General features: G+C 50.7%; 1 protein-coding gene across 1 annotated transcript in view; it reads left to right on the top strand.

Annotated features, from left to right (window-relative positions):
* The first annotated feature begins 1,166 nt into the window (after positions 1 to 1,166).
* The window catches only part of CUNH14orf132 (chromosome unknown C14orf132 homolog), a 34,365-nt gene continuing 18,136 nt past the window's right edge, over positions 1,167 to 17,395 (top strand). The window contains exon 1 of the mRNA XM_041633186.1: positions 1,167 to 1,603. Within this exon, the coding sequence (XP_041489120.1) occupies positions 1,232 to 1,603 (372 nt within the window). The 5' untranslated portion in view covers positions 1,167 to 1,231. The remainder of the gene's footprint in view (positions 1,604 to 17,395) is intronic.

Here is a 17,395-nt window from a genome sequence, read left to right as displayed (position 1 = left end):
CAAAATTAGTTACAGTTATGAAGTAGCGATGAAAATAATGTCATGGCTGGGGGGGGTCACCATGACATGAGAAACTGCATTAAAGGGAAGCAGCATCAGTAGAGTTGAGAAACACTGCCATAGAGGAATGGGACCAGTGGGTAGTTCTGGGCACTGAGACCGGAAGCAGGTATTTGGACTGTGTCTTAGTTAGCATCTGTATTGTGACAAAACACCATGATCAAAAAGCAAGTTGTGGAGGAGTGGGTTTATTTGGCTTACACTTCCACATTGCTGTTCTTCAGTGAAGGAACTCAAACAGGGCAGGATCCTGGAGGCCGGAGCTGATGCAGAGGCCATAGGGGTGCTACTTACTGACTTGCTGCTCTTGGCTTGCTCAGCCTGCCACCAAGACCACCAGCCCAGGGATGGCACCACCTACAATGGGCTGGGCCCTTTCCCACTGATCGTTAATTGAGAAAATGCCCTACAGCGGGATCTCATGAAAACATTTTGATAACTAAGGCTCCTTCCTCTCTGATGGCTCTAGCTTGTGTCACGTTGACACACACAACCAGCCAGTACAGACTGGAAGGGTGCAGAAGTGATGGCTGCCAGAGGTGGGGAAGAGTGGGAGGTGGGGAGGGAGAAAAAAGGGAGGAGAGAAAGATAGAGGGATGGACACACACCCTGGAGAGCCTACTGGGCATCTCTGGGGCTCCCTGCATTTCAGCTAAGACACCTGCGTGGCTAGGGCTACCTTTCTGAGGTAAGACGTCTTAAGAAAGCCACGACACTATCTGCAGGTTGTGTATGCCATCCTGGAAGGTCATTCACTCCATGGTCTCCACTAAGGGTCACTGGTCGTGCTACAGCTCACCCTATGGTGACATATGCCGTGTCTTATTTAATTCCTAGGTTTTGTTACTTGCGTTTTACAAATGAGGATACCCAGGCTCAAACAAACACTCAAACTTCACCCAAAACACACAATACAGAAAAGCTAGACTTTCTGCTTTGTTCTGCCCAGTTTAAGTGCCAAGCAGTCAGGAGTCTGGGCACAGGGCTTCCACTGAAAGCCGCGTATATATACTCCGGGTCACCCGGTAACTCAGCCAACCCCAGGAAAGCTTGAGTCAGGTGCCCTGGGAAGGGCGCCCACCACGCTGGATTTGGGTTGGAGGCTGGCTCACCAACCCAGCTGGCCACACTGCAGGCCTCAGTTTCCCCTTTTGGCCAAGGTAAAGGGAGGATGGCTAGAAATCAGGGGTCCTGCTCGGCCCGCCCCCGGGGGTGGGGCTGGGAGTGGTCACGTGGAGGGGCGCCGCGCTCGGGGTCTCCCGCCCAGTTGGTGTCGGGAGGCAAAGCCCGGAGTCAGCGAGGACGCCGTGAAGGCTGCAAAAGCGCCACCACGCCGGGGTTGCTGAGGTCACGGTCGCCGGGGCCTGAGGGCACCTGCTCGCTGTTCCGCCCGCTCCCTGATAGCTGTGCGGGTGGCTGGACCCGCAGCGGCTATAGCGACGACAGCAGCAGCAGCAGCAGCGAGGAGTACTGGAGCGCGGGCAGCAACAGCAGCAGCCACGCCAGCAGCGACACCATGGATCTGTCTTTTATGGCCGCGCAGGTAATCCGGAATCTTCCCCACGCTCCCTGGGTCGCCAAGTTTTCAGAACCCCGGCCTCGCTGCCCTCCCCGGTGCAGCTCTAGCGTCCGTGGCCAGGTCCTTTGTCCCGAGCCCGGCAGGCAGTCCCACCTGGTGCGCGTACCCGGGGCCGGCAGCTTGACTGTTCTGGGTGGAGTGGCTCATGTTCCTCACACACCGAAGGTGGAGTGGAGCGGAGCTGTCTCCCTTGAGCATCCCACTTTTGAACAAGACAGCTCTGAGGAGCCTGGGGAGCTGAAGTCTCCCCTCCCAGCCCAACCCCCACTCACTATGTTAGCCCTCGAGCCCCGGGACTGGCAGAGGAGAACTGGAGAGGAGCTGCCCTCCCTACTCTGGTTTTGCTTGGCACTGGCACTCTGTCACTTGTTGGTGTCCTCGGGGCAACCCCCTTTCTCTCCACTGTGGGTAAGACTTTAGCCTCTGCTACTTAGGAAGGCGGTGACAGGGCTTTGTGACAGAGATGGATGGTTTAATGCATTTTTGCTTTGTGCTGGGTTTGAGCAGGAGACCACCACCCTTCCCTGCACACAAAGCAGGCTCCTTGTGGCAGATATACAAATGACCTCTTGGTGCCTGGTGGTCTTGGAGGCAGGAGAATGCCTTGGAGTTGTGATCTTAGGTGTTGATTCTCTTGAGCCAGAACAAAGGCACACACCCTTTTCTGGGGTTATGCATGGTTCTTGGGAAGACCCAGCGCTGACCACAGTGTGTGGCTATAGAGAGAGGCTACATTTGGCTGGACACAAGTCCCAACCCACAAGACGTTTCCCCTTCTGCGGCCGTGTGAGGAAGCCAACTCCGTTGCCTCCTGGGTGTGTGTGTCCAGGGCCCCATCCCTGTTGCTTGTCTCTAGCAGCAATGTTTGAAGGGACACATTCCTTTCTCCAAACTTCACCCGTGTGGTGGAAGTCTGTTAAAACATAACATCAAAAGCCAGGCTGGCTATAGAGGGTCGCTCCCAAATGGGAGCATCTAAGGACACAAAGTCTCCAAGTTAGCTCTGGGGAATCAAGACCCAGGGTTGGGCAGTCTTACGCAAGCAAGCAATAACCCTAAGGACTCTGACGACTCCCCCCTTTTGGCTGACCACCCATCTCATATTCTGCCTGTATGTAAATATTGTCATGCGGAACAGTCACTGCCATTGCAGATGGAAGGGTGTTTAGCTAAGCTGGAGCTGAAGTGAGGAGAGAAACTCACAGGATGTCTGTGGCTGCCTTCCGCTCTGCATCCCACAGAAGCTGGGGTTTCCATGGTTACAAGAGAAATTGATCATTACTGGCCAACCTTGGGGCTGGCTAGAGCATCCACAGTTGCTATGGTGACTTGACAAAACATACATACAGAGCTTTTCTGTACCTGTGGGCAGAGCCTGCAGGAGTCTGTTTTTTTGTTGTGGTGGCAGTGGGGTTTCACTTTTGTTGTTTTTGTTTTTGTTTTATAATTCACATTTCACGTGGCCAGTTTGTTCCTGCCAAAAGGCGGCACTGATTGCATGCTCAGCACCATGCTGACTAAAAGGAGCGGAAGTGTGAATAGGCACACCAATGGAAGACACACTAAGGTCTTTAGAGGACCTACTGTGTGTGAGCTCTGGCAAGTCCTCTTAGCCTGGATTTCTGTAGGTCAGCATGCCAGATGGCAGGAATAATTTACCCAAGGGTGTGCAGTTCATGAGGAAGGGAGCTGATTTTGAATCTAGACCCTAGGCTCTGCAGAGATTCTGGGGTTTCCCCATGTGGCCTCACCTTGGGGACACATTCCAAGATGGCTTCTCTGTCCCCTTCCTCTGAAGGTGCTGGCGCCATGGTGCCTCCTGCTCTGCATAGCCTTGGTTGTGCTCAGTGTCGCTTCCTGCTATAGCTCTGTCTCACCGGCCCCACGGGATGAGAACTGATACTTTTTTAAATAGGAAGGACCTAGCAGTATGTGGGAGCGAGCACTTAGCCTCTGTACACCCGGGGCATGTGTGTGTGTGTGTGTGTGTGTGTGTGTGTAGGTGACAGCCCCTGCTTGTGTGGCAGTGAGCACCCACCGAGAAATCTTGGCACTCCATCTACTCCTTCAGCACCTTGTGTCATGGACCCTGTCGTGCACTAGGACAGGAGTGCTGAGGGACAGTGTCCAATGGGACCTAGATCCCTTCTCTGGGTGCTTCCAGGGTATTGGTCAGACTACTAGGACCCAGAAGAGACATAGATCAAGTGCTGAGCCCAGCGCTGAACTGGCATGCAGTAGTTCTTCAACAGCCTCGATTGGATGGTTGGATGAGGATGATGAAATGCGTGCTTGGGAAAAGACACTCAGACCAACAGAGAGAATGCAAGGTATCAGATGTGACTACATCACCAAGACTTTGAGAAGGAGGCGGTGGGCATACTAGGACAACAGGCAGATGGTCCTGAACTGAGCAAGCCCGGGAATGCGCCTTCTTGAGAAAGCAACATGTAGTTACTGAGGCCTGGGACGTATTCAGAGCCCTTCAGCCAGCTGGAGGACAGGAGACCCAGTGGGTCAGAGAGTGAGCTGTCAGGGCCAGGTTACAGCAGGTGCTGATTGGCAGATGGGAAATCTGGGTTGAAGCAGAAAGCACTGGGAACCATTGTGGGTTCTTCAGCACAGGAATGGTGTATATGCCTGGGGAAATTCTCTCCCCCATCCCCTGTGGAAAATGGAAGCTGGAAGAATGGGTGGGGTCAGGAGTGTGTTCCCTGAAGAAGGGAATGAAAGCAGCTCCAGCCCTGGCTTCCTGCCATCAGTGCTAAATAGGGTTCCTGCCAGCATCTTCATGTGGTTCAGAGCAGGTAAGACTTTGGAAGCGTTTGGGACTGCAAACAAGTGTTGAGATGATACCCTATCAGCTGTGCAGTGTGGACATGGTCCCCTGATGCAGAGGTGTGCCCTTCCTGCTCTATAGGACACAGAGAGAGAGAGAGAGAGTGCATAGGAGAGGCTCGCCTCAGGGGTTTAGGATAGAGCCACTGGACCACAGCCTGGGGCACTTGGCCACCTATACTCCACCTGGGGAATATTCCACACAGTCCCTCATAATCCCTGGATCCTGGAAGCTTTGGAGATTGTGGACATGCAGGACATCCATATCTCTGTAGCCAGAGGTAGCCAGATGGGCAGGGTCACTAAGACTCCAGGGCTGGAGAGAGAGAGGGATGGTCACAGATCTCTAGGACTGAGCCCAGTTCTTACACTCAAAGATGGCTACCGCCCATTCTTTCCCCTCAGGAGCCCAGACCTGCTTTCCTCCCCTTCAGACCTGGACCGCCATCGTGACTTTACAGACCATGTTCTAGATTTTCTAGAGCATATTGATTTTTTTTTTTAGGGGCGGGGGCGGGGTATTGTTGCTTAGTTTCAGTTTACATTCCAACCACAGTTCTGAGCCCCACCCCTCCTCCCGAGCCCCTCGCTTCCTCCCCCAGCCATCCACTCCTCCCAACAGGTAAAGGCTCCCATGAGATGTTAACAAGTCTGTCACATTAAGCCGTGGCATTAAAGCTGAGCATGGCATCTCCTCATAGGGAATGGGCTCCAACAAGCCAGCTCATGCACCAGGGATAGGGCCTGGACTCTGGAGCATATTGTGGAACATATCGTATTGGTGAAACTTAGGAATCTCTGACATTGGCTTCATGGAGTGAAACAGGGAGGTGCTGCATTGTGGTGTCCTTAAGAGTAAGGGCCTGGTCTGCAGGTGTGACAGACACTAGTCCCCATGTGCCAGGCATACACACAGGCCTGGAGCAGTGGCACTTCTGTGTTTTAGGGAAAAGTGGAAATGGTGATATTTGTATGCAGTCTCTCTCTCTCTCTCTCTCTCTCTCTCTCTCTCTTTCTCTCTCTCTCTCGCGTGTGTGTGTGTGTGTGTGTGTGTGTGTGTGTGTATTTATAAATGTGGAGGCCAATGGTCAATGGTGGGTACTTTTCCCAACTGCTTTCTACTTAGCTTTTAATACAAGGTCTCTTGCTGAACAAGGGGACTGGTGGCTAGTGAACCTCGGGATCCTTCTGTCTCTAATCCCAGCACTGAGATTGCTAGTGTGTACCATTGTGCCTGGCTTCTTATGAGGGTTCTGGGCTTCAAACTCAGGTCCTGTTCTTGCTGTACAAGCCTGTCACCTACTATGCCTTCTCCCCAGCCTCCAGACTGGATTTTTAAATGCTAACAATTAACTAGAAATCTGTAGCACACTGGCCAGCCACAGCATGGGCTGCTTGGTTACTGTTGATTACTGAGGTTGCTAGGAGATGGAAGGAGTTGTCTGAACTGCTCACAGTTTTAAGAAGGACCCTGCTGGGTAGTTTGTATCTGCTGAAATGGTCTCCGTGTGACACTTAGGCTCCAGCTCATGGCTTCTGCACAGATATTTCTGTCACCTCCCCACATGGCCACTCTCTATATGGTGTTCCTCTCTGCAGGGTTTGTTTTTAGCAGCTGGGGCCTCCTCCCAGCACAGAGCCCACTCCCTGTGTAGCCCGTGTAGTGCTGGTTCTTCTAATGGGAGAGTCCAGTGGTCCTAGGTAGAGGCTTCAGGCTCTTGAGGACCCAGCCTCAGATGTCCTCCCATGTCTGTGACACTACACCCTCCTGGTTGAGAAAGTTCTGTGGCAATTTAGATGCAGAGGGAGTAGGCCAGCCCATAACTCTCCATGTCCAGGAGGGCGGGAAGGCATGGACCGCGGCATCCTGGAGACTGGTGACTGCCCTGAAGCACACAGGACAGGAGTGTGGGCTGCGTCCATCCTGGAGCTCTGCTGAGTTTTCAAGGTCTTGTCTCAGCAAGCCTAGGGGAGAAGATAGTTACTCTGATTTAGCTGGTGCTTATGGTGGTTATGCTGGGTGAACTAGCTGGTGCTTGTGCTGGGTGAACTAGCTGGTGGTTATGCTGGTGCTTATGGTGGTTATGCTGGGTGAACTAGCTGGTGGTTATGCTGGTGCTTATGGTGGTTATACTGGATGAACTAGCCGGTGGTTATGCTAGGTGAACTAGCCGGTGGTTATGCTGGTGAACTAGCCGGTGGTTATGCTAGGTGAACTAGCTGGTGGTTATGCTGGGTGAACTAGCTGGTGGTTATGCTGGGTGAACTAGCTGTGGTTATGCTAGGTGAACCAGCTGGTGGTTATGCTGGTGAACTAGCTGGTGTTTGCTTATACTAGGTGAACTAACTGGTGACTATGCTGGGTGAACTAGCTGGTGGTTATACTAGATGAACCAGCTGGTGGTTATACTGGATGAACCAGCTGGTGGTTATGCTGGGTGAACTAGCTGGTGGTTATACTAGATGAACCAGCTGGTGGTTATACTGGATGAACCAGCTGGTGGTTATGCTGGGGGAGCCATATGCAGCTGCAAATATTTGACCATTTCAGACCTGACACTTGTGTGACTTACCCTCATGGCAGAGGAGTCTGAGAAGGCTTTCTGGGGGGGGGGTGAGATTACCCCCTCATCTTCCCGCAGCCCACCCCACAGCATGACCTTGGCAGGTGGGAAGGCACCTGGAACAGGTACTAACCCTGGGCTATTTCTGAGAGATTTCCTGCCCGCCCCTTTTGCCTTCTCTCACCTCCAGGGCCTTAGGAGACTCACAGTAAATTTTCTTTTCCATTTTGTTTTCCCACAAAGCGGGAAAACCACAAAAGGCTTCTGGTCATAAGGGACACATGACTCTGTTTTCTCTTTAAAATAGAGGCCTTCTTTGTTTTGTATAAAGGAGTCTGTGGGATCATTCCAACAGATCTGTAAGAAATTAGCAGACATTTCTTGTCCAGAGAAATACCACTGCCCCAAAAATAGAATCTTGGGGAGCTAGGCAACCTGTTATTAGGGCCGTTGACAGAGGTGGGAAGAGGGGCTGGAGGTTTTGGGGATGCCAGGCCTCTGCAGATGTCAGGCAGAGGAACCGAGAATTGAGGTGGGAGTGAACACTCGATTTGGACTGATATCATCAACCTGGACCACACCTCAGCGAGATGGATGCCAGGCGGTTCATTGTCAGCATGATTTTAAATAAATTGTTTACTTATTCTACTTTTTTGACAGTACTGGGGAGTTGAACCTAGGACCACATGTATGCTAAGCACAATAAAACCTAAGGTGCAACTACACAGAAACTCCTTGGCAAAGTCCATGCGACCTTGAGGGTGGGCTCCACGCTAAAAGACCTAGGATCTGGTGTGATGTCTGACTGAGACAGCACAGAGGTCACCAGGCCATAAAATACATGTGACATTTCCCCTACGGGTGGGTTCTATTAACTGGGAGCTAAAGATAGAGGTTTGGGGAGGGAGAGTCTGGGGTAGACATTCTGGGGGATTTGGGTGCGGTCTGCCTCCACAGAGAGCAAAAAGGTCACCAGGCCGCTCACAATATCCACTCCCAGTCTTCTGGGTGGAAATAGTCAATTCTTCCTTAGAGGAGAGGCCGCTGAGTGTTTAATATTCCTGGCTCCCTCGTTCTCTATGGGCTCAAGGGCTTTCATGCTAACAACAGCCCGTGTTTTCTTAAAGCAAGAATTATCATAAAGTACAAATTATCTATTATCTCAGGTGGTTCTAACCAGAGGGCCTGTCTTCCTCAAATTCTCACTGAAAAGACCTCGTAAGTCCTTGGGCGTTGTCATCAGACCTCAGAAGGGGCTGTGTGTTGTTTCTTCAGGAATGTAATGCACAATTAACAAAGGCATCAAATCTCTAGGTGGTATTTTAAAACCCAGGACTTCAGGGAGCCTAGAGAACAGGCCTGGGGGGTGGGCGTGGGTTTCCAGGAAGATACTGCTTATATTACAGTTTCGTGTGCTCTGCCTTGTATCAGGCCAAGCTCTAGCTTCTGTCCTGAGATCTGGAGACCCAGGGTTGCCCCTTCCCTGCCCATTCTGTCTCCCTGAGATGTGTGTGTGTGTGTGTGTTATAAACCACCATACACTATTGTGTGTGTGTGTTATAAACCACAATACATTATTGTGCTTATGTTATAAACCATAATACACTATTGTGTTTATGTTATAAACCATAATACTTTATTACTATCTTTGCTAAAAGTCAGTTTTCTTCCATTTATTTCAGTAATAAGGGGAAGTCTTAAGTGTTTTCCCCATGCACTAATTACTCCTGGTGCCTTTCTTTCATTGGTGTAGACTCTCATTCCTTTGGGGCATCGTTTTCTTTCTGCCTGGAAGGGCGTTGGCATCTCTAGTGCTACCGAATTGCTGGATGAATTCTCTCAGCTTTTATATGTCTAGACACTCTAAGTTGTTAGTCCAATTAAAAATATGGCTTTAACTTCCTGCTTGTGTTGTTTCCAGAGAAAGTCTTCTGCTCTCTGTATTTCAGTCCTCTGAGTATAGTGTCTCCTTTCCCCCTACGGCTGCTTTTAAGATTTTTATCTTTTTCTCTGATGTTGAGCAGTTTAGAGAACCTTTACCTTTGTGTGGTTCTCATGTTTCTAGTGCTTGGGATTTCCAGATGTGTGTGCAGGAGGCTAGAGAGGGGGCTCATCGTTTGAGAGTGTGCGTTGCTCTTCCAAAGGACCCCAATTTGGTTCCTAGCTCCCATATCTGGCCACCATCTGGCCCTGTACCTCCAGATCCGACGCTCTCTTCTGGCCTCTGTGGGTATTGCAATCATATGTGCATATATTGCCCCACAAACATGTACACGTCATCAAAAATAAAATAAATCTGAAAAGCGCCTGTGTGGGTTATAGTCTCATCACATTTGGGAGCTTTTCTGGCATTCATTCTTCATTTTTTCTGTTCTTCTTGCCTTTCGACATCCTTTCTGGTTACACGAGGCTGCCTCCAACTGGCTCACACCCATAGGCGCTCTGCTCTTTCTCTTGATGTTCCATTTGAGTCGCTATCATCAGTACCCCTTCAGGATTGCCACCATTTTCTTTGGCCATCTTTCGACTAGTGGCAAACCCATCCAGAGTATCACCATCCCAGAGATGATGGCTGTTGTCTCTAGACAGTAAGTTCGTGTCTTTTAAAAATTATCTTGTCTTTTCTTAACATGTCCCCACTCATTTTTAGTCTTTGGCGTGTGTTTATGGGATGCCCTCACCTCCTAGTTCAGGTTGCATCTCCTTGCCTGTCTGGCCATTCTTGGTCAGATGCTAAACACTATGAGATTCTTTCCCCCCTCTTTTTTCCCACTCTCTCTTCCTTTCTTTTTTAAGACAGGGTTCTTGTGTGTACTCCTGGAACTCCCTCTATAGACCAGGCTAGCCTTGAACTCTGAGATTCACCTGCCTCTGCCTCCCCTAGTGCTAGGATTAAAGGTGTGTGCCACCACACCTGGCTAAGCACTGTGAATTTCACCTCATTGCATGATAAGTATTTCTGTATTCTCTAAATAGTCGTCGTCTTTATTCTGGATGAAGATCACTCATTTGGGAGCAGCTTGGACTCTTCAGGGATTTATGATTTGTTAGGCATGACAAGGGCCATATTTAATCTGATGGTGACTATCGCGGCTAGTGAGGCCGGCCCATTCTCTCTGCTGCCCTGTGAGTTGTAAGATCTACGAAGTGGCCAATGGGAGAAGCAGGAGTGGTAGTTTTGTGTGGGTGCCAGGCACTGCTCAGGGTCATCCATTTGGTTGACTCTGTCTCAGCAGGCTGTACACATCCATGACTCACCAGCCATAGTCTCTGGGGACTGTGAGCACCCTCTGCCTGCCCCCAGGGTTCTCCGTATTCTGTCTGTCCTCAAGCCTTACTTGCTTGACATCAAAGTCCTAAAAAATTGTTTTCATATACTGAACTTGTTTTTTTCCAGTTGAGTGAATGAATTCGGTCCCAATATCTCCAACTGGGCTGGAAGCAGAATTTCTTTTTTAAAAATTTTTTTATTGATTTTTATTGAGCTCTACATTTTTCTCTGCTCCACTCCCTACCTCTCCCCTCCCCTTCAGCCCTATCCCATGGTCCCCATGCTCCTAATTTATTCAGGAGATTTTGTCTTTTTCTACTTCCCATGTAGATTAGATCTATGTAAGTCTTTCCTAGGGTCCCCATTGTTGTCTAGGTTCTCTGGGATTGTGATTTGTGGGCTGGTTTTCTTTGCTTTATGTTTAAAAACCACCTATGAGTGAGTACATGTGATAATTGCCTTTCTTGGTCTGGGTTACCTCACTCAATATGATGTTTTCTAGTTCCATCCATTTGCCTGCAAAATTCAAGATGTCATTATTTTTTCTGCTGTGTAGTACTCCATTGTGTAAATGCACCACATTTTCCTTATCCATTCTTCAGTCGAGGGGCATTTAGGTTGTTTCCAGGTTCTGGCTATGACAAACAATGCTGCTATGAACATAGTTACATAGTTGAGCACATGTCTTTGTGGCATGGTTGAGCATTCTTTGGATATATACCCAAAAGTGGTATTGCTGGGTCTTGAGGAAGGTTGTTTCCTAATTTTCTGAGAAATTGCCATCCTGATATTCAGAGGGGCTGGACCAGCTTGCACTCCCACCAGCAATGCAGAAGTGTTCCCTTTATCCCACAACCTCTCCAGCATAAGTTGTCGTCAATGTTTTTGATCTTGGCCATTCTTACAGGTGTAAGATGGAATCACAGCGTTGTTTTGATTGGAAGCAGAATTTAAGCCTGTGTTTTTAGCATCTATATTTCCACCCCTTTTTTCCCACTGTGGTAAAGAAATATATACTGGATTCATTCTGAAACCTTGGACATGAATTTCTCTTCCTGAATGAAGTCAATACAACTTAAGAGCTCGGATCACTGCCTTGGACAAGAGGGTCTGTGTCCGCGCTGGAGAGTTAACCTCTTGTGCAGCTTGCCTGGCTTGGCCATCTGGGTTCTTCTGTATATGTGTCCTGTGATTAGACATTCCAGAAGAGGCTGAGGGAGCTGTTGCCTGAGACCTGATGTTGAGGCTGTACTAGGAAGCCTGGAGGGATGCAGCCCAGTGGTATAGCTGGGTCTGAATCTGGGGGAGAGGGGTGGTTTCCATTTTGGTGGGGCCAGACTGTTCTAGAACATCCTAGAACTTGCAATCCTCCTGCCTCCACATTCAGTCTCAAAATGAGGACCCTAGGAAGCCCCTTAGAAAGAAGAAGGCAGAAGAGGGGAGCAGATGCTGCAGACTGAACATGGCTACCTCCCACTCAGCCTGTCCCCTGCCGGTCCCACGAGGAAACCCCATCTGTAGCCTCCACCCGCAGCTCTGGAAGCTGATTAGAAATGCATTAAGACTGGGCTTCTGTGCCAAGGGAGGCCTGAGAGGTGACTAATGTGTTCTACTGTCCCATCCCCCCCTGCTGTTCTCCCTGCCTCAGCCACAGTGGCACCACTTTAGCTGCTGCCTCCTCCTCCTGATTTCCTGCCCTTCCTTCTCCCTCCTGCGGAAGTTCATCTGACCCTGCTGGGCCAATCAGTCAGCATGGAAAGCCATGAGCCATGCACATGGCCGGTCGGGAGAGCGCTGAGGAGCCAGGACCAGCTTCTCTCCAGCCCTCATCCCCCTTGGCTGTTGCTCACCCCATCTCGGAGCACATGTGATGTAAAGGACACCATCAGGGAGGCAGGGACCCCGCTCTCAGGTAGAAGAAGCCAGGATAGAAAGCAGAGATGACACCCCAAGGGGCGAGTCACCCCCAGTGCCTGTCTAGTGAGCACACCCATATGGGAGGAAAAAGCATCCACTCAAAGGCTTTAAGATGGTGCCCAGAGTCGTGCAGGCAGGGAGAGAGGGACCCGAAGAGTGACAGCTGACTGACGGCAGTGCTGGAAGGGACATCTGAGGCCCAAATACACGGGTTTTTCTGTCACAGTCTCTTCAGGTCTGGACTCTGTGGGCAGAATGGACCATGGCTGAGGGAATTGTCAAGGCTGGGATGGACGGCTGTCAAAAATGGAAGAAAGGGACACCACATCCTTCCACGCAGCCCTCCTCCCTCCAGCACCGTGCGCAGTCTGAGCCACCCTGTCTGGTGCTCCCTGACAGCAAGGACCTTCATTTCATACGCACCTAGCCCAGGGCCAGTCCAGGAAATGAAGTCTGGCCTAGAGGTCAACCAAAGCAGAGAGGAGAGTACTAGGAAGCAGGTCGCATCCTGGTGGACCTAGAAGGCCAGCTCTTCCTACCAGCACAAAGTGTCCCACTCTGTCCCTCAGACTTCACCCTCCTAGTCCCTTGCAGTATGCTTGCCATGTGCCAGGACCTGGCATATTTGACTTTCTGTATGGCATTTTGTCACAACCTCTGGTGCATCTTGTGAGGTACACCTGGGGTGCTTCTCTGCTTACTGAGGAGAAAAGAGCCAGAAGGGTGGGGATGCCTGCCCTGGGGCCACAGCACACAGGCTCTGGGAATGTATCTGAAGAAAGGGCTGACCCTCAGAGCCTCCATGCCTGTCTGTCAGGTTGGTCACTGAGGTACACCGTGATCAACAATCTCAGCTCTCTCGGGACTGGAGAATTTCACCTCCCGAAACCAGGATGGTGCCAATTACACTGGGGTGCTCTGCCACCTGCAGAGGCTGTGTGGGGCTTTGGGAGGCCTCAGGGAAGACACAGCCTGCTGTCCCAGAGTTCCATGCCCTTGAGAGTGCTCCCTTGAGGGGAGACTGGAGCTGTCTGCTGAGTTGGTACAACCCTAGCTACCTCATTGATTCCTCAAATGTCTGGCAGTTGCCCAGTATGGGCCAGGTACTGTTCGAGACACTGGGGCGAAAGTTCTGAAGGACATTCCTTGGTGGCTTCATGCCCTGAGACATGGTGACCGTCTGTGAGGTGTGGTCAGCATGAGAGCTGTCGACTCAGCCCGGTAGTTCAGCAACATGTAGAAAGAGCTCCAAAGTGTTGACTTTGGCTGACTCTGTCAAGAATGCAGTCGAGGGTAAGCAGGCACCTGGCACATCACGGTCCCAGATGTGTGCAGCACATCTGGCCGCACACAGCATGACGCAGGCTCCTCTCCCCCTACAGCCCTCAATATGTCACCTCCCTCCACGGTCCTAGGATACCCCAATCCCAGACAAGCCCCCAACAGCCATAGGGGGCTTCACAGAGAGAGCAAAGTGTCTCTGACTCCCCTCTCTTCAGCTTGCGGCCTGGGAGCAGGGCTGTAGGAACACAGCCAGGCCACACAGCTCACCACACGGGTCCCCAGCTGGGAGATGTGAAGGAAGTAGGTTTGCCTGAGGAGAGTCAGAGAGCGGATGTGTCAGGTGACTTGAGCCACACCCTCATAGGGCAGATGCAGTGCGTTCCCTTTCCACACATAACTGCCTCCCTCTGAGACCCTCAGGCTAGTGAGCAAGCAGCACTGCCTCTAACCCGTGGGGCCTGCTACCATGAACATGGAGTTAGAAACCCGGGTGTGAATTCTAACAGCCGGTTCATCTTTATAGAGTGCTGGCCGTATCTTCCGTGCAGAATCAGTTCTTATATCATGGAGGGCGAGTGGCCCACTGTGTCTGCATCTCCAGTGATGGGGGCGGGCTCACTGCCCCTCAAAGCATGCTGAAGGCAGGTAGCCATGCTCATCCTTCTGCTGTGCTGACAGGAAGTCCCTGAGGTGCTCCAAACTCCTGTGAGCCTGGCCACATCGAGCAGGGAGGGGATTTGTGGTCAAGTTACGAGAAGCTTCAGGGTGCTGCAGTCTAAAATAGCAGCGTGACACCCGGACGCGCCTGACAAATTGGCTGATTCAGTGAGACCTTCTTGTCTCCAGCCAGCAAATCTTCTCCCCTTCCCGCCGCCTGTCATCCTGGGTGGCAAGTCTTATCATCTCACACATGGCAGTCTGTCCTCGACAGCCTTGGAGAGTGCCTAAGATGGGAAACAAGTCCAAGACCCAGGCTCTGCCACTTGTCACGTGGGTTGAGGTGCTGAGCCTCAGTTTTTTTGTTCGACAGGAACGGTTGCACCTAGCACTTGGGTAGAGAAGAGGAGCAAGCGAGATGGTGGCTGTGAAAGCACACGGTTTGCCCAGTGTGCTCGGGGCTCTGCTTTCTAACTATAGCGTAAAAAACAAAACCCCAGAAATTAGGAGATGAAAAATAGCCAGCCCCACAGGGTTGTACAACTGCCAGTAGGTGTAACGCTTGAGCATCGCCCTGGATCCTCCCTGTGTCACCGTGTCCTTTCATGGCTTTATAAATTGACACAGGGGTTGGACCTAAGACTCTGAGCAGGCAGGACCTGCATTCTACCATTGGGCTATATCCCCAGCTTTATAAAACAGGTTTCTTAGAACATGGTTATCTCAGAAAACCTAAGATCTTTGGATCTTACCCTGATACTCTCATTATTGTTTTGGGACACAATGTATCCCTCACTGGGCTGTGGGAGCCAAATTTTGCCTCATGTAGTGCTGAGCCTCTGATTTATCCTGCAACACAGGTATTCCTTCCTGCATGCCTCTGTTCGGGCATGTCTTCCCGCCCGCCACATGTGTACACTAGATATTTTGAACCTTAGTACAAATATGTCAAGAACTGAGATTGGCCTGAGACTTCCCCTGCCTGTATAACTTGAGAGATGCTGAGGAGAGATGCCAGACCTCTGGCTTGGAGTCAAAGGCCTTTCATAGCCACTGGACTCAGCAGCTGGGGCTCATGTTCACATCTGCAAATCCTCTGCGGGGTGTGCAGAGTGATCTAAGGGGTCTGCATAGGGACTCCACCCATAGCTGCAAACCCGCCCTTGGCTGCTCTTCTATCGTATTCACTGAAGAAGGGTTCTCAATCAAACCCAGACAGAGCTCAACAATGTAGCTAATGTTGCCAGTTAGCTTGACCTGAGGATCCACCTTCTGAGGTGGAATCAGGTGGGTTACCATTCCCACTGTATATGGGTTCTGGGGATTTGAACTCCAAACCCCACACTTTTAGGGTGAGTGCCTTAACCACAGAGCCGTTTCTCTAGCCTGACTGCATTGTCTTTTAAGTGGCACTCATTAGTCACTGTGTGACCACTGTGAAACAGGTGGTGCCTTTAAGACCTCAAGATTTAAAAGATATAATTGCTTGACCAGAAGTTTTTTCATATCCCAGGGAATAACCGTTCTGACTGCCTTCCTTTCTGGCTCCCCACACACCACCCTAAGGAGGCTTTAATGGGACTTGACCCTCCTACCCTCAAGGCTCAGCCCTCTGCCGTCCAGCCCTTCCGCACATTCAAATGTCTAAAGCAAAGCTGTGAGTTCCATATGGGGTCCCATAGCTGTACATGGGAACTGAGGACAATGTGGTAGGAGTGAAAGGTTGAAAACGCACAGCCACCAAAACTTAATTAAAAATCAAAGAGTAAAATGCGCCCTAAAGTGGAATTGTCTAGATCAGGCTGGCCTGTGGGAAGATTGTGGGGGGTGATATTGTTAATTGATGTAAGAAAACCCAGTCCTTTGTGGGCGGCACTATTCCCTAGGCAAGCAGTCTGGACAGTACAAGAGAGGAGAAGGCTAGCTGAGAGCAGGCAAGGATCCATGCATCAGCTCTCTCTCTGCTCTTGACTGTGCACACGATGTTCCTGCCTTCATTTTCCCATGGTAATCCACTGTAACCTGGAATTATGAATCAAATAAACTCTTTACTCCCTGTCTTAGGTAGGGTTTCTGTTGCTGTGAAGAGACACCGTGACTATGCCATAATGCAGTGAGCTTTTATTGACTACCTGCAGTGTGCCGAAAAGTCATGGTCAAAGACAGCCATCTCTCTTCAAGGATTACCCTCAGGGTAGCTGTCAGTATACAAAAAGGAGGACCTCAATCCCAAGAGAGGCAAATTATTTAAGCGGAGGCTTTCCAAACATCTGGGAGCTAGGCAAAGATGGGGATCAACCCATCTATTCGACTATGGCAAACAGAGGAGTCCTGATGTAGCATCAATTTGCAACCATGGGACAAAGTCAAGAGTATCCTAGCTGCGTACTCTTCCCCAGCCATGCTCAGTGCCTAGACCTAGACACACACACACACACACACACACACACACACACACACAGCGGACAGCATGGGCTAAGAGGTTACCTCTTATAAAGCCCTCTCTTTCTGGGGGACAAGTTGGCAGCATCCTTTGAGAGTTAACTGTATTTGCTTTCCTGGAAGGTCCCTTTAACACCCTAGTCTTATGGCAACGCCCACTGGACAAGAGGATTTGACCCACCCATAATACACCCTCATCTTCATGGCAGCATGACTTGTTCCCTGTGCTCAGTCAAGGATGGCACTTCTAGAATGTCACTGGAGACAGAGGATTCTTCTCTGGCTTCTGACCCAGGTGGACAGATAGAAATGACCACAAGTGAGCCATATAGAGTCAGCAAGGCCCAGCTGCCTCTGTGTGTCTCCTGCTCGTACAGGTGTCCCTGCGACCGCAGTTCTCCCAGGAGCCGCGATGCTGCATGCAAGAGACTGGAATGCTGGAGACATCTTCTTGTCATTCACCAGCTCCCTGGTGTAGAATCCAAAGCGTGTTGGTGGCTCGAGCTCAATAGAACTTCCCCAGGCAGGGAAAGGAAGAATGACCATCCCAAAGGATTGGCTCAATGAGGCAGAGTGGATACATCATTATCCCAGCTCACCAACAGCACCACCACCACCACCATCACCATCACCGCCGCCACCGCCACCACCACCGCCGCTACCGCCACCACCACCACACATACTGCAGGATGCACCCACTCTCTGCTGTAGGCTCTCAATCCTGTTCCATTTCTTCCCTTCCTATACCGCCCCCTCCTGTCCTCCTCCAAGACAGGGTCTGTG

This window comes from Microtus oregoni, unplaced genomic scaffold, assembly GCF_018167655.1.
Source record: "Microtus oregoni isolate MIOR12 unplaced genomic scaffold, Mior012 000043F_ref0000047, whole genome shotgun sequence".
Lineage (NCBI taxonomy): Eukaryota > Metazoa > Chordata > Mammalia > Rodentia > Cricetidae > Microtus > Microtus oregoni.
Note: the sequence above shows the minus strand (reverse complement) of the source record. Positions and strands in the feature narration are given on the sequence as shown.